We start from the raw sequence: 25166 nt of genomic DNA, 5'->3' as shown, positions 1-25166 counted from the left end.
AGAAAATGTAATATGTTGATTTATTTTTACACGAGTACATTTTTTATTTATAATAATATCTTTTGTTCAATATTGTAATAAAAGGACTAGTTTTTTGCCGCCATTTGCGGCAGATATTTTCGGTTTTGTTTTTAAAAAAAAAAATACTTTTACTTTTTACTTTGTTAAGTTTTATGAACGCGCCAGCACTAAATAATTATTGATTAAATGCAACATGAGTTGATTAAATGAAAAAATATGTTTACATTGTATGGGTTCAATAAATATCATTATATTTCTTCTAGAATCTCAACCGTTCTTGCGCTCTGTAGCTGCAAGACGTGTTGGGAAGTTTATTGTAAAGCCGCAATTGATTTTCACAAAAACGGGTTAGGGGCTTTTTTGTCAGATGAAAAAAAAACAGTATATATAAAACACAGTAAAAAATACAGATGTATTCGAGTCATATTTCATCATGGTTTCGATGGAGACAAATATATAAGAATTACTATATGTAAATAAAAACGACTCGTGCACAAAAAAGTTTGTTCTAGTGTACCAGTAGTATAATCTGAAAGAAAATAAATACTTTGCCATTTTCATTATGTTGCTACACTACGCGCTTTTTAAAAACGCCGTGAATAGTAAAAACTCGTACACAAAAAGGGAAAAACATTATAGGATGGTTGACAGAATATACTTTTTAAAGGTATTTGCACATCAATATTCTACGATTACATCCTAGAACGAAACAACGTATCACCAGCGCATTGTCGTGTTAAAAATATTATTACCAGATCATCGCGGCTCAATAAGTCAAATTAATTTTAAAAATATTATTAATATTTAAAGCATTAACTTTGTCGTCAAACATTTTACTAAATGTTATTAAATATTTGTATATAACCACTTACCGATTTTTTTATGTCTACCGGTTTCGAGACGTGCCCGTCTCTTCATTCGGTTTGATTGTTCGGTTTAATTAGTGTCCTGACGAACATACGGGTACGTCTCGAAACCAGTAGACATAGAAAAATTGGTAAATGGTTATATACAAATATTCAATAACATTTAGTAAAAAATATACTTCGTAATGTTTATTTTTTTTGTTTAAACAAATTTTATATAAATAATGCAAACAGCGTGTTGTGGATGTTTTTTTGAAAAAAACTTTTTTTTCCGTTTTTTTATTTAAAATATTAATTAAATTAAATATATATTAAATAACTATCAGCAACACGTCACGTGCTTTTTTAATTTTTTTATTGATTGAAAGAAGAAATTAGTCAATTCACCTTGTTTTCATTTTTAAAACGTGGTTAAAAATTTTCGACTTTCATATTCTTTTTTCAGAAACTTGCGGTGTTTCAATTTTTTTAATTACACCATCTACCAACATACAGTACTTGTTTTCCGAAAATCTTTTATAAAATAGACATTAGGAATGCGTTTAATTTAGTTATATGTTCGTTATTACAATTTCTAATGTTTGTGTTCATATTCCTTTCTGTTTGCGTTGTTTTTATGTTTATTATAATTTGTAAATCTATACAACTTGTTTTTGACTAATGTTATAATGTCATGTTTCGGGAAAAAGCCCTAATCAAAAAGGAAAAAAAATCTATGGATCGTCCGTTTCACGTGTCATTTTCTACAATTATCTATGAAATACAATGAGATCTTATTTTTGTTGACATGCACGTGTGTCACCTTTTCGCAATTTGAGTAAACAAAAATTGGCTTATCTTCGCGTTACGTTATCGTGCGATAAATGCTTAAGATAGGTTCGTAAATGTGTTATTTATGTAATACTCTATCTCTTTTTATTAGTTTCTAGACATTGTCAGCATATGTGCACATGTGGTTCATTATTTTGTGATAATTATTTAGTAGTAAACAATAATTTCTTTGTCAACATATTTTTGGTCATCGTTTTATTTTCGTCAGTTCTCGGTGTCCTTGGATTTCGGAAAATGTTAACTGGGTTTATTTTATTACAGATGATCGGTAAACTGGTGTTCCTCGGTCATTATTTTATTTTGTCTGGATGGATAAATTAAAAAAGCAGTACGATGTGAAAATGGAGCCGAATTCGCCTTCTATAATGCAGTCAATAGACGTATCATCATTTACGGCTCTCGATGATGCGGATTTGGTAGATATAGTGCCGAAAGTTGTGCAAAACTATCGTTCTGTAAAATTGGAGGCCCCGTTCCAATCTCTACCTCTTCACGCAAGAGACGAGAGTTTTCTCCTGATAGATTCTGAGGAAAATATTAAAGTCCCTGGTTTGGAAGAGTTCACTCACCTCCTGGATTGTCACAATGACTGCAAAATGAAAGTGGTTTCTATTTTTGGCAGTTCTGGAGATGGAAAATCACACACTTTCAACCATGTAAATATTTTCTTTACATTACTGTTCTGAAATAGCGGGGGTCTAGGATCTTACCATGTTTTCCATCCTCGGTCTGGAAAGAAAAATATTGTTAAAGTACTTTAACAATTATATAATTTGCATATTTTATCCAGATTGGTGACATTTTTAATTGTTATTGTATTATCTAGTTCAGATTAATTTTTTTGTTGGTAAAATCAGCAGTATAATATTCTGTCGAATTATCCAAATGGCTAAACTCTTATATTTTACTACGAAAATGGCGCTATATAAGTTATCCATAATAATAATTGAATCGGGAAAAATATTTAAAAAATTGCGTTTCTATGCTAAAAATGAAATACATACAGTTGAGATCAATAAATAAACCCGCTTTTCAAAGATACCTCAATTATCAAACTCAATAGTATTTTTTTAATTGATAGTCATAAAATTACCTAAAAAAATTATGAAATACGCATATTAGTTTATTTAGTTACAAAAAAGGGTCTAAATGAAATTATACAAGCTTAAGATAATTGTATAAATTACGATTATGTTCCCAAAAGTGATATCACCCAATATCGGCTGACTCACTGATGAGTGATGAGTCAACAACTATAGTTTTTTTTGTTTTTTTGTTTTTGATAAATAAATATTTGCATTCTTATGATTTACCCAAATATTTAATTTTGAGGGCCATTTTCAACGATTTGTAAATAACTCACTATTAGAAAATGGAATCAAGTTGGGATAGAGTGGGATTAGAACCACAGACCTTTGGTCCGTGAGTCCGAGACGCTAGCCACATGACCACAACCCGATTAGTTTTTTCAAAGTTTAATTTTTTGCTTTTAAGTAAAATTTTGTTTTCTTTGGTGTTATATTATTTGGTACTTAAGTATACATTAAAGTTAATTTATGGTTAATACAGTTCTAGTAATACATTTTATAATGATACAATGTAACATCTCCCTTATTCTCTATAACAAGTTTTATCCTGTTAGGTATATACAGTGAACTAAGAGGATTTTGTGTTATTTATTTCTCCCTGGCATAAATTATTACTTTTTTAAGCTCTATGATGTTTTTCACCTTTTTTGGGCTAATTTTCCCTTCATAATTCCCCATAAGTTTTCAATGGGATTTAGGTCGCGACTGTTTCCGAGCCTTTATTTATATTTTTTATTTTATATGTTATTTCAATTAATTCCTTGAAGTCGGTTATTTGTAATGAGATTACATTATTTAAATTTGGCATTAAAATTTTGATAAAAATATTGGTCTTGTACTCACAGAACGAGCTCTATGACACGGGGTGGAATCATATTGAAAAACTGGATCCTCGTGAAATTCAGCTAAAGCCTCTACTGCCTCTGTGACATTTCGGAAAACTGTTTTTTACTGTGCTGCATTCATTGCTCCTTGTACATAGTATACTGGTCCAATGCCATGACTTTTCATACACCCCCACATGACGTAGGGTGAATGTTTTATCATCTTTCTCATACACTTTGGATAAAACCTTTCTCCAGGTTTATGGCGCACCTGCTGTCTTTTATTTGAGCCATACAAGTTAAATTTGGACTCATCGGAAAATAACGCTCTCTGCCAGTCGGTTACTTTCCGATTTCTATGATTTCTAGTCCATTCGAGCCGAGTCTTCTTCATCTTGTCTGTTAAGAGAGGCTTATTTACAGAGCTCCACACACGGAAACCCTTCTTTATCAATCTCCTGAATACGGTAATTCTCAAACACATTGTCTGGCTGGTAGATTGCACTTCCCTGCATATTTCTTTAGAAGTCATCGATCGATTATCCAACATGACTATGACTATTTTCCAATCTTCTCTCGGGGACGTAATCCTGGGCCGACCGCTTCCTTTTTTACGCTCGAAGCACTAACTTTGTGATTATTCATAATAATAAAATAAATGAAACAACTTTGTTTTTAACCTTTTTTTTTTACTGTTTTAACCATTTTTGTTTTGTAAGGAATGATAAAGAAGCTTGTATAGCTTTGAAAAAGGTCGGAAAAAAAAAATATCTGGCTAAAAACAAAGCAGATTCTTGTATTTGTTTGTAAAAGCCCTCACAGAGCTTTCATCGAACCCTACCCGTCAGGCAATTTCACAAACTTTTAATTTCTCCTCCAAAAAACCAAGAATTTTCGACTTAACGACAATGACATTCGCTTGGAATTTTCCATATTAACCGGACAATGCTTACTCTGAAATGTGTAGCACGAGACTAAATTATCAAGCCATTTCTTATATACAATGTAAAACAAAGTCAAATCAACTACTCCGAGAAATATTAGAAAGTTTGATTAACGGTCAAAATTTCAGTGCGGGTTTTTTTTATGATGATCACCCGTATATAATCAGACAGTTTTGATGATAATTTATTTTATATTTATTTATTCCCATTTTACAGTTTTTGAGATTTAAGTCCCAACTCCGTGGGACCAAAGTCCTGTGTTGAGTTGTGACAAATAATTGACTAATAAAATCGCCTACAGAAATAGAACTAAAATATAATAAATCTAAATTAGATTTCTATATTTGTCTTTCCTTTTAAAATAACTATTAGCTAATTTATGAATCAATAACACACACATCTTTCAGTCGCAATAAAGATTTAAAAAAAAAATGTTAATTACAAACCTAAAGTTTGGTCAAACATCCGTGTGCTATTTTTCATTCTGCCTGCGTTATTTATGATAAGAGTAAAAACAAAGTTATATATTTATTGCTGACATTATTATATTTAAATCCAACCCGCATATTAATGTTTATCTTTTTGCAAATATTGAATCATGTAAATATTACTCACAGATTGTAATTTATTATACAATTTTGAATCCAGATGCTGTTCCGTGGTAAGGAAGTGTTTAAGACCAGTAATGGTCCAGATGGGGGTACGCAGGGTGTGTGGGCCGCATGGCAGCCAGCTAAACGGCTATTATGTCTCGATACTCCAGCGCTTCATCAACCCAACACACCCACCATACTTCTGCTTAAGGTGCTTATTAAATAAAGGGTGCACGGAAAAAACGGACTCATTGCATTTTTTTGAGATATTAATGCCATTTTTAACCCTTAATGAGATTGATAGAATGAAATATTTAGCTTAAATAAATGTGGCTCTTTGTCTTTTAAATAATAGAAAAAAAAATTTGGTCACGACTGGTAAAAAAACAGTAACAATTACTGCAATGAGCTCGTTTTTGTCTGTTCAAGAATTTAGTTTTTTTTCTCTTCTTCCGGTGCCTTGTCAGGTTCCCCCAACGTTGGCGATCACTACAGCGAAAGCATCTCTGTCCTGCGCTACTTGGAACAAGTCCATAACTCTCCTTATTGGATGTACTCACCATAGTGATTCCTGAAAAATATGAGTAGTTTCCCGTTTTCTGGTGATTTTTTCTGTCAGGGTTACCACCTTTCCTTCGCTGATTGGTTTTGGTTTGGGGGTTCCAGAAATGTGCCTTTCATCATCTCGTTGTCTGCTGTGATCACACCGTTATGAGTGTGATCTCATTGCTCAGGGTTCGCACGTTAAAGAGTTGGACATACAACTGGGCATTTTGCAGCATTTTATAGAATCACACCCTCCAGTAAGATGTGACTCACTGCATCCATACTGACAGCTCGAACCCCTATTATTAATCGAACCTCTATTATGTCTGGAGCTATAAGTTATAATGTCTTCTCAATCATATACATTATTGACTTGGCTTTCTTGGCGATAGATGTGATGTGAGCTTCCCGTTTTAAATCCGTCGATATGTTTATGACAAGATCTTTTTAATGCTTTATGGGTTTGAGTTGGACACCATCCAATAGATAAATATACCTGGGATTGTTTTTGCCCATGTGAAGAACGGTACATTTTTCAGCGTTGAGCAAGATTAGCCGGCTTTTAGTCAATTCATTGACATCCAAATCCAAATCCTGGAGTAATTGTCCAGAGTATAAGAAGGGGGTTCACAAACAGTTTGGTGTCATCTGCAAAGATACTCGATTGAAATTTTATGACTGTTTTGAGATCATTAGTGTACAAGATGATTAGGATCAGGCCAAGGACTGAACCTTGAAAAGGTAAGATTTTTCAAGATAGCTTCGATCCATATTAATATCTTACCACGAATACCCAAGTGCTCCAACTTCTTAACCAGTCTTTTAAGTGGATACAAATATTTAAACAATGTAACAAATTTGTCTCAGTAGATCTCTTGGGGACAAATCCATGTTGTTCTTTGATTATAATTAGCTCCTTCTGTAGAAACTCCCTTATCAGGGCTCATCGCAGATTCAGCCTTTCGTTTATTTAAGTACTTTTCAATGTCCGCTTGGTAGAAACTGATATCACAGATGGATTGTTGAACTCTTGCGCTATTATCTAATTCTAGAGGAGGGTTATCATCATTATCACTCCATGTCCGCTTTCAGTTGGAGCATATGGTGTCCACAAAGAGACTCCAGGCATCTCTGTCGATTGCCGGCTCTTGTGCATCCTCCCAAATCATATTTGCGTCCCTTAGTTCTGACATAAACTGCCGACAAACAGTCAGCAGTGGACATCCAAGAGGTCGAGAATAGCGTGAGGAAACGCGAGGCTCTCAGGAGGCATGCGCAGTATATGGCCCAGCCGACCGCATCGCCTCCGCTTGATGCTCTGATTCTCCCCTTTCTTTATTCCTAACAAAGCCAAACCACCAACATGTCAGTAGAGGAACTCAATCTATTATATTTTTGAATGTATAAATAATTAATATATTAATTTTTCCACTTAAGGTTCTTGCCATATCTGATGTCGTGATCTACAGGACAAGAGCGGAGAGGTTACCCGGAGACCTTTACAAATTTCTAGGCCTGGCTTCAACCGCTTTCACTGATCACTTCAAGGTACATTTGTGCTTTTATATATTAAGAATAGTGAGATGTCACAACAGTAATTATTATTAAAATGTTCTTTAGCTTTCAATGTCATTACCATGGTTGATTATAAACATATTTTCCATTTCTATAGACACTTCGAAAATAGACTCTCAGGCCTGTTAAGTTTAAGTTCACGTATGTATGTATGTAAGTTCATAAATTATTAATACGTAAATATAAAGATGTTGGCCTAAAAACATTTTTTTTTTCAGCAAATACATGTAACCTCTATTTGCGTGTTTTGGTAAAATAATATTTGTAAAGAAATACTTCAAAAACATATTTTTATGATGTATGCCTATAAGAAATATATCTAGAGCTGTATTTTACAGCTGGATAATTTGCATTTAATCAAGATTTTCTCTCTGTGTTCGGGCGGATGAAGAATACAGTTCTGTCTTAAATAGAGCCAGAACCCTGGATGAGTGTTTTCGACTCAATGGCTGCTCTCAGATATTAATTCTGAATAAGGAAATAGAGAGGAGATAAATCCGCCTCGTTGTGTAGTGGTTGACGCGTTCGCTAACAATTCGTGAGGTCATGGGTTCGATTCCTGCCGGGGTGGACGTGAAATATTTTTGTTTAAGGATTTTTTAACTGCATATTTCTTTGTTCCTGGATTGGCACCTGAGGCGTAAGACTGATCACCTTACATTCATGCAACAGATGATTGAACTGCGCTGCATTTGGTTTACCAATGCAGTGCCCTATGCACAACTGGGTGCAGAAAGTGGGATGATGAAGATGAGTATCATGAGTTGTATAAAATGAAAAACTAGATAGAGATAATCTTAAAGTAAACAGTTCTACTAAAGGTTATTAAATATTTGTATATAATGATGTAATAACTTATATTTACATATAAGTTATTAATTTAAAAAATACTTGGTACACTTCGTATTTGTATATAACCACTTACCGACTTATCTGTCTACCGGTTTCAAGGCATACACGTCTCTTCGCCAGGAAACCAATTGAACCAACATGCAAAACCCACTATACACCTTCACCATAGTTGTTGCACAAAAATATAAAACCAACATCTCATGCATTTTAATAAGCTACCCTTACATGCACTAATAAGGTTATGAAAATATTTTATGTTGTGTGAGAAATAGTTGAAAATAGAGGAAGGGGCGTGAGTTTAATAGGTATAGGGTGACCGTTGCAATGGAACATCATATGATGGGCTATATTGAAAGGTTGTTTGATTATTGATCAAAGGAGCATTATTTTTTAAAGCTTTCTTAATGTGAAATATTTCCATATTATTTCCTTTTATTATTTGTATCTAAGATTTTAACTCCTGTATCTTTATTAAAGTCATGATTAAAATTGCTTTGGTGATTTGCGAATTCGGAGAAATTGTTATTGTGAAGACACCTCATATGTTCTTTAACACAAATATCAAAATTTCTTGATGTTCTTCCTATGTAAAAACTTAATATAAACATTTAATTAGGTACTTGAAGTTGTATTGTACTTTTCTATTCTTTTTATAGAAAGTGCTTCAGAATGCGGGCCACCGATCAGAGTTAGGAGGACCTTTGAGTGCTCGAGGTCCAGCAGTTATCATCAGCCATGAACCGAGACACACGGCTCCTTTATCAACAAGTATTTTTATTTTCTTTTACCTTTATAAGTTTATTTGTTTCTACATATTCTACCTTAACATAGTCATATATGTATAATCACACTGGATCAATAGTGTTATAATTTAGCATGTCTGGTTGTGTTTACTTTACTAGAGAAATACATGATCAAATAAACCAAAATCTTAAATCTGGTCATGTCAAAAGCAGACAGAACCAAAGGGCATGTATGACAAGATGTATGAATGTGGAAGAAGCTAGGAATATGTGCCAGGGTTGACGTGTGTGGCGGTCCATTCTCTCTACCTACCCCTACAGGGAAATGGCGTGATGGTAGTAGTAGTAGTAGTAGAGAAATACAAAAACTGTGTAGTGACTTAACAGTAATAATAATTACAAATAATGACCTTTGCACTTTGATACTATACATACACGTGTATTTAAAATACTACATAGATAGTATGTTATATGAGTTTATTTTATAAATTACTTTCACGGCTTCAAATATGTAGATATATACAATATGTCTAATTATACCAATACATAGCACACAGGATGGGACACATTATGCAAAAATTATGATTTTGATGAATGACTCGTGTACAGTATTTATGGCAGGACTAGATACATAAAATTCATGAACTTCGATGTAAACCAATTATAAAAATATCATTATCAACATCGTAATTCCCTTTCCACACCCTAATGATGCATAGGGAACTGCATTGGTATACCAATCGCAGCGTATCTCGATCATTTTTGTTACATGAAGGTAAGATGAACAATCTTACGCTTCAGGTGCCAGTCCAGAGACTATGAAATATTCTAGTGTTAAAACACCTTTTTAAAAATAAATGTTTCATATTACCGTGTCGGGAACCGAACCCGAGACCTCTTGCACGGTAGGCAAATGCACTGACCACAACACCACGAGGCTGACTTCTAAAATTTTATTATGTTTATTTAAACCATTTCTATGCTCTGCAGGTAAAACGGGAGAGACTCCGGAAGAACAAATCCTAAACAGAGTGCGAGACTTGGGTATGAGTGTAGACGGGCTGGGAACTCTCTACTACACTCCCACACCACCCCTAGTGGCCAAAAACTTTAGTCTGACCACCAATCCCCTGTCAGCCGTACTTTACCAGCATTTAGATAACTCAGCTGTTAGGTGAGTATTTGATGTTATATTTATTCATGTTTTCCTGAACATAAAACAGGCATAAAACCCACAAGTTCCCATATACAGAAGATATAGCAATATAATTATGTTCGCAACACAAATTAACCCATAATGACAGTTAACAATTAATTTTTTAATGACTGTCTAGATTCCTCAAATATATTCAACACCCCCCCCCCCTCCCACCCCTCCCCACAACCACTTGGAATAAATTATTTAACCAATATTTGATTTAAAATTTGGCAAAAAAGTGGTTTGTGATGCTGTGTTCTTCTAATTGGTGCAGAAAAATTCATTTGTATGGTTAAGTTTGAATACTTGACTGATAATTTACGCCGTAACTTTACATTTATAACAACATTATTACTGTACTGACATTTTATTTGACCATGTGTCCTGCTCGTCCTAACATTCGGAGCGGAGACTACAACTCTGACCAAGGAGTTTTCTCATAAGTTGCAAGTTGCACAGAGAAGTATGGAACAACACTAAGAGATATCGTAATAATAAAAAATACTTTTGTTTTAAACTTCATTTAAGTCATTTCTGAGACAATTCAGTACAATGAACATATGAATATATGAAATTAATATAAATATATTTTTCTTGTTTCCTTTAAATAGTAATCAAAAAAATAATAATCTTTTTTTTTTTAAAAAAGGATGGTTTATTGCGTTGAGGAAACATGGTTCGCAATTAATAAGTAAATATTATTTCAAAGTGATTTTTGAGATTGAAATTTACGCACATTTCTCAGTATGCACAAATTTATGCATTTCTTTTATAGAGCCGCAAGAAATCCAGCTTCAGTACTAGAATCTTTAAAGAGAATTTCAGAACGTTTTCGCGGACGTTTGACTTGTGATGTCCCTTGTAAAGCTTGCCAATCCAAGTAAGTTTGATTTCTTTATGTAATTATTTTTTAATATACCTTTTAAAATAATTTATTTACTTTTTATCAATCAAGGATTATTATATCTTCTACCGAAAATGATAAGGGCAGGTGTACAAGGTAAATAAGATGTTGTTATAAATTATATATTACAACCAGAATTATCTTCTTTTTTAATAAAATAGAGAATACAATTCTATAAAAAAAGGTTACATCTAAAGTATTTCAATAATTTTTTTTTTAAAGTATCACCGAAGGCATGATTTTATGTAGAAATAAAGAAAAATGTCATGAAAATGTATGTGATTTAAAATGCCTGTATTTCTTTTCAAAATCAACAAATTAAAATTTGGCTTCGACCACTTTCATGTTCAATTTATTATCTTCAAATTATTGTAACAAATTTTAGTTCAATACTTAGTCTTTTTATTATATAAATAAAACACGAGTGATACTTTAATCCACAAATTTGGAATATCCAGTGACCGGTTTCATCGCTTTCGCGACATCTTCGAGACTGGAAATTTGTGGATTAAAGTATCACTCGTGTTTTATTTATATAATAAATTACAATGAACTTCCATCAAAAATTTTCACTTACAAACTTAAATGTTTCAATACTTAGTCTTTATTGAGATCCCAGATACCTAAGTTCAGTCTAAATTTGAAATGGCGTAATCTGCCGGTCTAAAAGTAATTATATTTTAGTTGCATAAAACTTTTAAGTATATTTTTTAACAGAAATACCTTTAAAAAATATTGTTTTTATCTAATTTATGTTTTTTTATTATTGCGCGATTAAAAAAAACATTAGTTTTAAAATAGCAAAATCGTATGATTTCCTAATTTTGCGTTCGTTTTACCAGACTACAGCCTTAATATTTTCAACAGAATAACATTATCCGTATAAAATATTGTTATCTATCATTATTTTAACATTTTGAAAATATTGTTGACTAAAACTTCTCTAATTTAAAATTCTTCATTTATTCTAGGTGTACCGAGTCAATGGGCCACCAAGCAGATGATATTAAACATTCTACCGACATAAAATGCAGGTAGCTTCAACATAACTTTACTATAAAAATAAATTAATGTAGTCTGCTTAATTGTTTTAATGTAAAACGTTTTTTTTTTATTTCAGATATCAACACCAGTATGAAAATAAAATTTTTGTTTGCCAAAAATGCCAAAGAAAGGTATGTCATAAAAATATTCATAAAATGGATGCTTAATTGAAAATAAATAACTTTGTCATAAAAACATATTTTGAAAAACTTTTTTTATTTTCTTTTTATCCGAAACCACAATTCGCTAAACATTGAACACTAATCTAACAGTCAGTTTGTCGTTATCATAGAATGTTAATGAACGAGACTTTATTACAATATTTTAGGTTGTCCAAATGTCTGCAGACAAAAGACTGGATTTCACCCCCTCGGGAGTCATAAGATTTACAAATTACAACAGGGATGGAGAATACCTTAAAGAAGTGAATATAAAAGTCTAGGCATTTACAGGGCTTTCATAAGCCGTCATCGTCTTCGTCTTTTGCTGGTTTAATTCTTAAAAGTGACAATGTGCAATGGCGATTGGTTTTAAAAGTCTTTCTCTGGTATAACAAGTGATGCTTATACAAACAAATTCAGTCAGTTCCGTCTTCCTAGTAATAATAAAGTTTGACTGTATACAGGGTGTTCTTTAAACCCTGTCACATCCGAAACCACAATGATCAGTGTGGGCAAGAAGACATATTAGCGTATTTAAAAAATATATTTAGAACCAAGATTTAAAAAATAAAATATTTAAAAAAACAAATGGTTGCTTACTTCTGCAGAGGAGAAGTGAGGGGAGCGCGGCGCAGTATCAGACTCCCCCGTCTACCCTCCTCGTTTCTCTCCTGCAGAAGTAAGCAACCATTTGCTTTTTTTGATATTTTATTTTATAAAATTTTATTCGTTCTAAAAAAATTATTTAATGTGCCAATATGTCTTCTTGCTCAAAGTGATCATCGTGGTTTCGGATGTGACAGGGTTTAATGAACACCCTGTATAGTTTGTTTTATAAATTACTGTTATGATACAAATATTTGAAAAAGATTTTAAATAATTTTTTTTTTTCAAGGTAAAAGAAATATATGCCGCCGCACCACAAGAATCCTGGCTAGGTCTCGCTAGATCAGCTTGGAACGGCTACGAACTGCACTGTCCCAAGTGTGGACCCGTTTATAGGTGAGGAAAACAGGTTTTAATTTCATATACATAAATGTAATCAAGGATTGCACTGGTCGAGATTTTATTTATTAGTACAGTTCCTCGATTTTACGTTTTCCCGCTTTTTACACTGAAATATTAAGGTCATATTTTTTTCCACACATTCTCATTCAAATATACCCCCCAATCAACATTTTTTATGTTTTTCATAACTCCAGTTTTACGTCGAAATTTTTTCATAACTCATTCGATCTGTCAAAAGACGAGCTGCGCGCTGCCGTGTGAATGGAGAATAAAATCGAGGTAAATAAAACAATGTGTAAATTATTGTTTCGAACTAAATTAAAAGTAGGTGCAGTGTAATTGACCATTCTGTTTAAGTGTCTAATTTTGACATTTTACTAAATAGTGACATGCAGTTGACGCATGTTTAGGAAGAATTAAGTCTTTACATCAATAAATTACGATGCAGAAAGTTTAAAAAATTGGCAATAGAAATATTATTTGATGTTATAAACATAATGTGAAAAGGAGATAGTTTAAACAGTTAGGTATCATAAATGTATGAAACACTTTTGCCGCGATGTAAATGACAGTTGATATTTTGTGGTGCCATACTAAAAAAAGTGATAGCATATAAATAAAATTTCCCAATATTTAGGGAATAAATCGTTGTATGCATTTTATGCAAATTAAAATTTTTCTTTTCATGTTTTTAAGGTTAAGTACCTAAATAAAATTATTTATACATGTATTTTTTTTAATTCAATAAAAAATAACACATTGTAGTACTGTTTGAAAAAATACAAAATATTTTCAATTATATCATTGGTAAATATGAATAATCCCCAATCATGATAGTTCTTACAATTTTTCTGCAGTACATTTAGTATAGTCTTGTACAATAATTATATTTTAAGGAAATTTAATTTTTCGCTTACATTTTTCATTTCCTCACATTAAAGTTTTCCTCAGTTTCCCTTTTTTGTGTTGCTCCCTTGAAAAACGTAAAACAGGGGTTTTACTGTATTTGAAATACAACATAGTTGGTGTTCAAAGCACACTGCATTGGTACTTTAAATGCAATGTATCTCACCTAGTTGTTAATGCTTTGGTCTTGTGCCAGCTGAAAGGACATACAGTAAAACACCTTTTTTACGTGTATAACTGAGGAAAATACTAAAGTGAGGAAAAGAAAAATATATGGAAAAATGGAATTAGATAAAAATAAAATTAATGTACTCAACTTGAAGTGTAAATAGGCTGCCAGAAAAATTAAAAAACCGTCATAATTAATTAACACTTTTATGACAACTGTTTAAACCATCTTCTTTTCACATTATGTTTATAACTTTCTAATATTTTTAAATAATTTATTATTCATAAATATTTTATTACTCCTAAACAAAAAGGTCCATTACACTCCACCTTTTTTAAATTCAGTTTGAGACAATAATTTAGCCTTTTTTTCATTTGACTTGATTTTATTCTCCATTTTGTGCAAACGCGATGTCGTGCTGCTCGGAGTCTTTTGACAAATCAACTGAGTTTTGAAAAAAATTCAACACGATACCGGGGTCGTAGAATTATAATTGTCCAGAAACCGCGTACGTGCATCAAACTGAAACCGACTAAACTACTCATAAATGTAAATTGTTGATTGGGGTGATAATTAAATGTGAACGTATGAAAAAAAAATGGGACCTTAACATTTCGGTGTAAAATTGAGGAACGTAAAAACGAGGTTTTGCTGTATTTTGAAAACACATTTTTAATAAAAATTTCATGTCTTCGTAGGAGCCGACAATATTGGTATGGCAACAAGGCGCCGGAAGAAACTGCTGTGAATACAGAGATAGTTCATGTTTGGCAAGGGGTACGTTACACATTTACACATACTTAATTTGAAAAAAAACTACTTAAATGTTATCATAATGAAGGGAGTTCAGTGCTAGGTAAATTGGGTACAATGTTTCTTACACACGGTAAAAATTAGATCATTTAATTGTTGGGCAAATTTTCCCAAAAATGTATGAAAAAATTCATAAAAATGGTAAAATGTTCATGTGACCGCTTGTTTACAATAACCAATAAACAATAAATTATAGTGTTGTTCTTTTGTTCTGTTGTTATGGCAATCGGCAACATATTTCTGGCTTCCAGGGTAGCCATGTTTTTTGACATTAAGTGTATTTTGACGTTTAATGAGCACAAATAATTAAATAATAATACGGGGTTCAACTTTTAAATGTCAGAACATTCACCGACTTGAACTCGTGACGTCGCGGGTGGAGTAATTCGAAGATTCAGTTTTTAATTTTTCAGTTTTCAGTTTATACGTGATTTTTAAGTTTAAATTTAAAACTTAAAAATATTGTAGCAATAATAATACGATATATAAAAATGTATATATATATTTTGTCTTAATTTGATAGTCTATTAACAAATACAAATAATAAACCACTAAACTTCCTTATTTTAAATCAATATTACTTCTATATGACATGTATTGGGTCTGTTTTGTTTAGCAGATCAGTAATGGGAGCACAAGCAGCAACGGCGTGGGGGCGCGCCGGGCCCTGGAGGGGGTGGGAAACCTCACGGGGGCTCTGGCCTCCCGCTGGCTTGCCGACACCATCGCCCCTTCCTACTGGCAGCCCACTTCGCAGATCAAGGTTTAGCACTTCTTTAAATATTTACCCTGTTGTCTGGACATAAACCGTAAATACCATTTTTTATCAGATCTGTTAGACATTTTAAATTTATCTCCTGCTTAACTTTTAATTTTATCTGTTAATTTTAACTTTTAATTTTAACTTTTAATTTATACTTTAAATTTTAATTTTAACTTTTAATTTTAACTTTTAATTTCAACTCTTAATTTTTACTTATTCATATGTACATCTACTACCTGCATCTAATTAATTATTGTTGGTTGTGAATTTTTACTTACTAATTATACTAGAGCTAGATTTCATGCGCTGTTTTACACACCCAGAAGCCGTACAAATGCAAGTCAGAATTCACCCATTAATAGGGCAATTCGGTTGCTGAATACAGCTTCTGAGAATAATATGGATCTATTTTTCTGTATATATCGGCAGTTTAGCAGCTATCTTCTTTCTATTCATTAATCTCTAACTTATGTCTACAGTCTGCATTACATAATGGGTTAAAAGCCCGTAAGTAATACAGACTACAATTGTCAAATAAATAAATACTCTCTCATGTAGAGATACCTCAAAAAAAAATTCTGAACCCTCTCCAACATGCGGGAATATCGAGATATGAAGCGAGCTTCATGCGGACTCCATGTCACCGATGCACCCTCAAGACTGGTCCGAACCAACGAGTTTTACAGGATTCTGAGTGTACTGGGTTTCTCGAAAACCCTGCAAGGTCATATGTTCTCTCGCTGTGAGCATGAAATGTCAATCTGCTTTCATAGATGACCCCGAGATCATTAATGGTCATTATAGGTTTTTTGTGTCTGTTGCTAAATCTATTGCTAAATGTTTTGTGTCTTCTGTGTTGGGTGCCAGTTGTTCTGACCATGTAGCTAGTCCTGACTAGCTAGGAATTCCCTGTGTTGAGTAGGGAGCATATATTATATTATGAAATATAAAAAAAGGGTAGACAGCTATTAGCTGATTTGCTGCTGTCTTGCTTAATACACTTGCAGACACACAGCAACATTACCCTGTGTAGAAAAATATATGTACTTTGGAGGAGTTATTGCCAAAACCCATATCTTATAGCCATTCAAAAAATAGGCTTGTTAAAAAGAATTGGTAAAAATTTATACTTAAAAATAGAATGAAATTGACAGGAAGAAAAGTATTTGATGTATCGATGTTGTTTCGTTGCAGAACTGCTGCGTCTGTCTGTGTGCGCTGGAGGCGGGGAGGGGAGAGCTACACCACTGTAGGGCATGCGGCCTGGGGGTATGTGGACCTTGTAGCCCCTTTCGGAGGCCGGTGCCACAGCGCGGCTGGCTGGATCCCGTCAGGGTCTGCGACGCCTGCAAGGACAGTAGTATAGGTCAATGTCCCACCATTACAGTTTTACATTTTTATTTCAGCTCTTTATATGTAAAGATAATATTGTCTGCTGTTCAGGCAAAAGTCACTTACTCAAAAAACACTATTTTGAGAAATTGCAATTTGAAAGTTTGGAGACCAAGAATAAATCTGATTTTTGTGTTTTGGAGGTTTCATGTACATAACATAATTCCTTCATATCTTTTTAATAAATTATGTCGGTAATTATATTGTTCTGATACGTTTTCATATATCTGGAAGGTTTTTATTGAGGCAAGGAGACTAAAAATGCAACAAAAATTCTTTAAACAGGTTGACTACCGGTTAAACCTTAACTTCTCTAACTATGCTGAAAGTATGCAGTACCATGGAATAAAATTTCTTAAAAATCGAAGAATAATGTTAGACCAGTTATTTTTATAAATATTTATAAATAATAAAATTGATTCCCCTAATCTACTTGAAAGACTTCCATTTCGTGTGCCATCTAGACTGAAAAGACAAAATCTTCTGTTTTACACAGACAATGTGTCAACAAAATCTACAATACCTAGAATATGCGAGCTATATAACAATAGATTTATTGAGGCTGATATTTTTTTTGTGAAAATGCAAGTAAATTTAAGTCAAAAATCATAGAAATATTAAGAGAAGCAGATATTTAATCAATTTTATTATTGTATACATATTTTTAATTCCTCATCTTTTACATTTGTTCTTTTTAACATAATTTAAATTATTGTCTTAAGAGTAAACATTTTTTTTGGTGTGTGCATGGGTGTCCTACACTAATATACAAAGAAATTGACAATGTATTCTGTGCATACTGTTTGTTTACCCAATAAAATAATTTAAATCTATTTTTTTATTTGCAAAAAGGTTACATACCTACTCTGTATTACCCAAATATAATAAAATATTTTTCTAAAAATACTCTAAATTATACTAAAAATACGGCACTATAAAATACTTTTTTCCATCTTTTTATTATTTTATATTTCTAAAGTAAAATAATATTGTGCTTTAAGCAGAAGTTGGTAAATGCAATTTTGATGGTAAAATAGTATTTTTAGACTTTCATCTTAATATTATATTTAATATCTATTTTTGTAAAATGTTTTAAACTGTTTCTATTACTGAAAATACCATTTTTTATAATCGAATATAAGTAAAATGGTCTGATGTAAAAATACTGCCTGAAAATCAAACTTTCAAAACTGCATAGTATTAGTTATCAACATTAATAAACCCATCCATACGTATAATGTAGAATAATGGTTAACAATTTTTGTTTTGAACAAATATGTCGGTAAAACGATTACACATTCTTACTACGTTGTTACGTTGTAGCATTGCTGCAAGTTACGAAGGTATGAGAATGTGTAACAGGAAATTTGTTGTGTTTGGAATAGATACAGATGAAGGCGGTGACGTCACTGCTAGGAAGGTTGGAGAGGCCGTAGCGGAGGCCTTCGGACCACTGGCTGTTGCGCTGCAGTATCCCAAAGGTTTATACTAATCCCCTTTTTCTTATAAATTTAACAATCAAACAAAATTTTATTTTTAAATGTACTTGCTAAATAAGAACTGTATGTTTAGTTTGTCCACCTACAGGTACTAACACATTAAAATTTAAACGCACTGTGCACCTTATAAAAAAAACTTAATGATTGTGTCCTCACTGGGACAAACCTTTGCTGAGGGCAAATTACGATACAGGTACATACATACTTGAAATATTTTTACATTTGAGAATATACGGGGTGTTCGATTGGCGGCTATTTTGGTAAACATGAATTTCGACAGTTTATATTTGGCAGTCTTGAAGTATAGACATGGAAAATTAATTATGGAAAAATACTTACAGCATTTTGTAACCCTAAAAACATTTTATTAAAATCAATCATCAATTATTGTGACGACTAGAAAACAATGTGAATTCGACACCGTGTTCAAGAAATTGGACTTAAAACAACTACTTTGTTTAAAATTATGCATTAAGATTTGCATTTGCATCCATTTAAAAATCATTTGACACAAGAGCTTCTTCCACAAGACCATTTACAGCTCCGTACATATGCCAATATGATATTACATCTTGCTCACGATAACCATAATTTTCATGAAAAAATCATAATGAGTACTTAGATAAATTTCCATTTAATTGGATACGTTAATCAACAAAATAGTCGGTTCTGGTCAACAGAAAATTCCTCGAATTATTCATTAGTCACCTTTGATCCATTAAAAGTGGCATTATGTGATCTGAATGAATCATCGGCCCTTACTTTTTTGAAGATAAACACCGCGTTACGGTTACTGTTACTGGAGAATGTTATTGTAATATGATTGATAACTTTTTGACACCAAAATTGGATGCTTTGGGCTTGATTAACACATGGTTCCAACAATATTTATTTTTATATATGTTTTTTGTCCTTGCTTTAGTTTGATTTGGTTGTATTTTATTTCAATTGTACCTGTATATATTAGAAATAAATACATTTACCATTGTTAAATTAACTAAATAAGTCCGTAAATAAATAAATAAAGATGGTGCAACTTCACATACAGCGAAATGTTACAATGGGACTACTGAGAGATTTGTTTCCAAAACAAATTATCTCAAGAAATGGTGATGTCGATTGGCCTCCACGGTCGCCGGATTTAATAGCTTCAGACTTTTTTTGTGGGGATATCTAAAGAACGAGGTTTATAACATTTAAGAAATTCACAAAATTACCAAACAATTCAAAACACTAAACATATATTTAATTTTTATCTGTTTACCTTCATATTATAAAACGTACCAAAAATAAAACATTAACTATACATTTGTGGAGCAGGTATTTTAAAATTGGTTTGGCTGAATGACCCAATCCATTTTACTTCTATCTACCTCCACTTAAGTTGGAAAATGTCAGTTTTAAGTATGTATTTCAATTCACAGTGCATTACAATGAACACGGAATGTGATTGTTTAGGTGTCTTGACCAATCTCGCTCGCCCAACTTACTGGACTCCCGATGAAGAGGCCCCATCGTGCTCTGGCTGTGAGATCCCGTTTGGATTTGGCTCAGATTGCACTGTGAGACATCACTGCCGGCGCTGTGGCCAGTCTGTATGCTCGGCTTGCTCTCCACACAGGTAGGCTATCATTTCAGATAGAATTACACTGTCAAATCATCTGTGCTAGACGAGTATAAAATATCCTTGCCTTAATTTGAATAAAACCCAAGTCATTTTTTCTGTATAAAAATAGCATCTATCTCTGTCATTTAAATGAAGAAATTGTTTTTTCCTCAGAACTGTTTAAACCATCTTCTTTTCACATTATGTTTAAAATTTCCAATAATATTTCTTTTGCCACATTTTTTAACTTTCTGCGTCGTAATTTATTGGTGTAAAGACTTTATTCTTACTAAACATGCGTTTACTGCCTGCCCGTCACAATTTATTATTATTTTTTTATTTATTTTATTTTTGCACCGCAACAGGCCAGGGGGCCCAATTACAGTGGTGAATTACATCACAGAACACCCAGGCTTGAGAAAAATCACATTTTAACTTTTGTGTTCTAACCGGGAATCGAACCCGGAACCTTCCGTGCGTGAGTCAAGCGTCTTGACCACTACACCACGGAGGCCGCCAATATATATAATGTCAATATGGCGTTTTTGTTAAAAAAATGAAAAAACCCACAAGGATATAATGAGAAACTAACCTTAAAGGACATCGGAATGTCACTGAGATTGTATTTACTTGAAAAATCTATCAAAATACAATGCAAATTAGCCTTTAAGAAAGTTTGACACTGAAACAAAAAGGTCAATTTAAAAAAAAAAAAAATATTTTATTTAATGCACAAAATACACAATTTTACATAGACACAATTATATGTTTTTTATGTCCCGACTTGTTAGAAAATTTCGTGTTAAGTCGGGACTCTTCGATATATAAATCAAAAATATTTATTTACATATTAAAACAATATACAGGTAATCAAAATAATCAAAACAATATACAAAATAATAATAGAAAAATATACAAAATAATAATAGAAAAATAAAAATATTAAAAATTTATAATACATGTCGAAAATAGAATCAAAAGTTATTTAATAATACGTATGACAGTGATGACATACACATATACGATATACGTATATGGATAATAATGAAAACAACAGCGATGTTATGCATTTATTCCCGAAGCAATCTCATACAATTACACTGTACATACTTTGAATTTAGTTTGTGATAATAATTTACACTTTTTATTTTATTTATCTTGCTTTTATTCTCGGCGCTTTTTAACGCTTAGAATGAGTTTCAAAAAATTTTCTTCATAAAACCGGTGTTATGAAAAACATTAATTGGGGGGAATATTTGAATGTGAATGTATCTAAAAAATGGGACCTGAACATTTCGCTGTAAAAAGTGGGAAAATGTAAAATTGAGAAACGTAACGATGTTGTACGGTATTTGATTGAAAATGACTGGTTTATGAAGTTGTTATTATATCCCGTAAAGTTAGTGTTATTTACTCAGGTGGTTGTGAAAATACTGAATAATACCCTGCAGTACTTGTACTAGTTTAGGGTTTTTACTACAATGGGCTGTAGGCTAGTGACTGGTTTCTAGGAGAGACAAATCTAGAACGACTGCCAGGATATGTGGGTATGCAGACGACTATAGATATGTTGATGTCACCAACAATATACCTACATTCCTTACAGTTATCATTTAGTGACTTACGTTGTATTAAAATTAAGGCCACGATATGCTCTTATACATTAACAAGAAGAAAAAAATATATACAATAATAATATAAACAACGTACAATAGCAGAAATATAAGTTTTCACTTTTTTGTAGGCAAGCTGTTCCGGAAAGAGGCTGGGGAAGTCCTGTTCGTGTTTGCAACGCTTGTATTACAGATATGTTAGAGAAAATATGACATACAGTACCCTGCCGTACATTTCCTATTCGCTAAATCAAAACACTTTCTTGTAAATATTGTGTACATACATGTATTACATTTTATGCTTATTTCTTATATTTTTGTTGCATAATAAGTTAATATTGAACACATGAAACATGAAGAAAATTAAAGTGTTTTTCAAACTCAGTTTAATTGCCTAGAACAAAGATAAAGGAATAAGTACCTACATACATAACTCAATGTGGCACTCCAATATCTGACTTCCATTAATTTTATTGTGGTTTTTGTATATTTTGAATACTTTTATTGTGTAAAGGCATCAACTTTGTGTCACACAACTTAAAATATGTATTTTTGTAAATTTAATTTATTTTAATGATTTCTGTTGAATTTTTAGTATCAATTTTAAATGCTGCTAAAAATAATTTGTATTTTAAAGGAATTAATTAAAGCCGAATGAATATAATAATATTACACACAAACATAACGTGTGGTGTTGCCATTTAAAAAAAATAAATCAATTGCCGTACCTAAAAAATATTCATTTTACTATTGAAAAACGTTAGTTATTCTCTTGTTCTTTACCTTGAACCGTCTTATGTTCTGATCCAAGTATGTATTTTGTATGTGTATTTACCAATGCATTGTTTATAAAATATTTTAATACCGAATTTTAATGATAGTGGTTACCTTATTGTATTATAAGAACTTATTCAAAATTTAAATGAGACGTAAATAATTTGTTTTCTCTTAAATACTGTGGATGCAGTTCTTAAAATAATATATTTAGTAGAATTCCATAATGGTAACTTAAAAAATGTACGTATTTTTCAGATATGTATTTTATTTTGTTAAAGTTTTCTTTTTTTCATTAAAGTTTATTTAACTTGTTAGAATATTTTCCTCGGAATATAAACTGTTTTGCTTAATATTGTACATTCTTTGAAATTTTATTTTTAATATAATAATGATAGAATTATATAACATGATAGATTAAACAATATTTTGAAATCTGTCTCTAGTCTTTGGTGAATAATTGTTTTAATTGATACAAAAAATATAATACGTGCTTTTGTTGAATAAAAACATTGACTAAATTTACATAATAATATAATTGTAACACAAACCAGTACTACTTTTTAATATTAAGTAGATTGAGGATGCCATAAACAGAAAAATGATATAAATAAAATAAAAAGCAATATTTTTTATCAAATAAATATTTAGGCCTACTTAAAAATTTTGTTATTAAAACTCGGTTATTAATCGATTTCAAATCAGCCCAAATCAATTTCAGTTCTTACTTCACAAAAATCAACCGATGGATGAATTTATAAAGTAAAGATACTCGCATATTATTCTTCAAAAGTTTCTTAATCTATCTTGTAACATTTTTTTAAATATTCATGGCCATCAAAACCATCCCTCTAAATATGTAAGTATTATGTAGCTAAAATATATGAGTTGCCATTCTTCTGTTCCAAATATTGATAGCCAAATAAAATAGCTTTTTAAAGTTTAAGTACAGTTTTTTAGATCAATTAAGTTAAAGGTGTCTCTTAAATTAAGGTTCATTATTTAAAAATACTTAATTACAGTAAAACCCCTGTTCTACGTTTTTCAAGGGAGCAACAAAAAAAGTGTAAAAGTGAGGAAAACTTTAAAGTGAGAAAATGAAAAATGTATAGAAAAAATTAAATTTCATTAAAATATAATTATTGTACAAGACTATACTAAACATACTGCAGAAAAATTGTAAGAACTGTCATGATTGGGGATTATTCATATTTACCAATGATTTAATAAAAAATATTTTGTATTTTTTCAAGCAATACTACAATGTTATTTTTTATTGAATTAAAAAAAAATGTTTAAGTAATTTTATCTGGGTACTTAACCTTTAAAACGCGAAAATAAAAAATTGAATTTGCATAAAATGCAAATAACGAATTTTTCCCTAAATATTGGGAAAATTTATTTATATGGTATCACTTTTTTTAGTATGGCACCGCAAAATTACAATGGTCATTTACATCGCGGCAATTTCACACTTTTATGATAACTGTTTAAACTATCTCCTTTTCACATTATTTCTATTGCCATTTTTTTAAACATTCTGCATCGTAATTTATTGATGTAAAGACTAATCTTCCTAAACATGCGTCAACTGCATGTTACTATTTAGTAAAATGTCAAAATTAGACAAAATGGTCAATTACACTGCACCTACTTTGAATTTAGTTTGAGACAATAATTAACACATTTTTTTATTTTCCTAGATTTTATTCTCCATTCACGCGGCGGCGCGCGGCTCGTCTCTTGACAGATCGAATGAGTTATGGAAAAATTTCGACGTAAAACCGGGGTATGAAAAACGTTAATTGAGGGGAATATTGAATGAGAATGTAAAGAAAAAAATAAGAACCTAAATATTTCGGTGTAAAACCGTGAAAACGTAAAATCAAAGAACGGAAAAACGAGGTTTAACTGTATTAAATAAAAACACATTTGTATGGTTCCACTTTTTAATTTACGTAGCAGCTTTTTTGTCTTATCGATGCATCATCTTATTCAAATCTGCTGTTACCAAGTTAATCTTCAATTAGTCTGAAAAGTAATATTCAATAATGAAGTTCAGTGCTACAGAAAATTGGATTTAAAAAATATTTTCTTGCATGCGGTAAAAATTAGACCATTCAATTGTATGGTGAAATTTTTCAAAAATGCATGAAAAAATCAATAACAATTTTAATAAAAATGAACTACTTTGAATGACGTACTAGTTCTTCCGAATCAACCACTGATAAAGTGTTGTGATAGATTTCCGGTTCACGGGAAGCCAACTCCCCAACTGCAGAACTTACCGAAGAGAACTTGTATTGTCACAGATGGAGTAATTTAAAAATCACAAAACTTTAACTCATTTATTGCGGTGCTCACATGCGTCTGTGAGCGGCTATGACAGCACTAGTACCTGGTGCTTACAGGATATGTGAGTAATTTATAATC

At 31.8% G+C, this 25166-nt stretch overlaps 1 protein-coding gene across 6 annotated transcripts; it reads left to right on the top strand.

Annotated features, from left to right (window-relative positions):
* Nucleotides 1–1644: 1644 nt before the first annotated feature.
* LOC148276130 (zinc finger FYVE domain-containing protein 1-like) lies at nucleotides 1645–22674 on the top strand. Of its 6 annotated transcripts, none has more exons than XM_088234708.1 (16): nucleotides 1645–1763; nucleotides 1980–2374; nucleotides 5223–5378; nucleotides 7151–7261; nucleotides 8797–8908; nucleotides 9874–10057; nucleotides 10857–10961; nucleotides 11957–12019; nucleotides 12106–12160; nucleotides 13086–13192; nucleotides 14972–15050; nucleotides 15706–15849; nucleotides 17044–17215; nucleotides 18633–18722; nucleotides 20199–20361; nucleotides 22091–22674. In XM_088234708.1, exons 2-16 carry the CDS (start codon nucleotides 2027–2029, stop codon nucleotides 22170–22172), a joined length of 1971 nt encoding a protein of 656 aa, XP_088090834.1. In that variant the 5' UTR covers nucleotides 1645–1763; nucleotides 1980–2026; the 3' UTR covers nucleotides 22173–22674. The 6 variants fall into 6 exon arrangements, with proteins under 6 accessions (XP_088090834.1, XP_088090831.1, XP_088090832.1 ...); XM_088234705.1 differs by having other exon boundaries at nucleotides 18627–18722; XM_088234706.1 differs by having other exon boundaries at nucleotides 15703–15849.
* The last annotated feature ends 2492 nt before the right edge of the window (nucleotides 22675–25166 follow it).

This window comes from Micrasema longulum, unplaced genomic scaffold (assembly GCF_059751315.1).
Source record: "Micrasema longulum isolate JH-2025_06_02 unplaced genomic scaffold, ASM5975131v1 h1tg001268l, whole genome shotgun sequence".
Taxonomy (NCBI): Eukaryota; Metazoa; Arthropoda; class Insecta; order Trichoptera; family Brachycentridae; genus Micrasema; species Micrasema longulum.
Note: the sequence above shows the minus strand (reverse complement) of the source record. Positions and strands in the feature narration are given on the sequence as shown.

Bases quoted from the DNA above. Each gene is read 5' to 3' on its own strand.
- LOC148276130 (XM_088234703.1), top strand. From the start codon at position 2,027: ATGGATAAATTAAAAAAGCAGTACGATGTGAAAATGGAGCCGAATTCG. The intron at 10,058-10,856 runs GTGAGTATTTGA...TTTCTTTTATAG, and splicing joins TTAGATAACTCAGCTGTTAG to AGCCGCAAGAAATCCAGCTT. The intron at 18,723-20,198 runs GTTTATACTAAT...GTGATTGTTTAG, and splicing joins TGCGCTGCAGTATCCCAAAG to GTGTCTTGACCAATCTCGCT.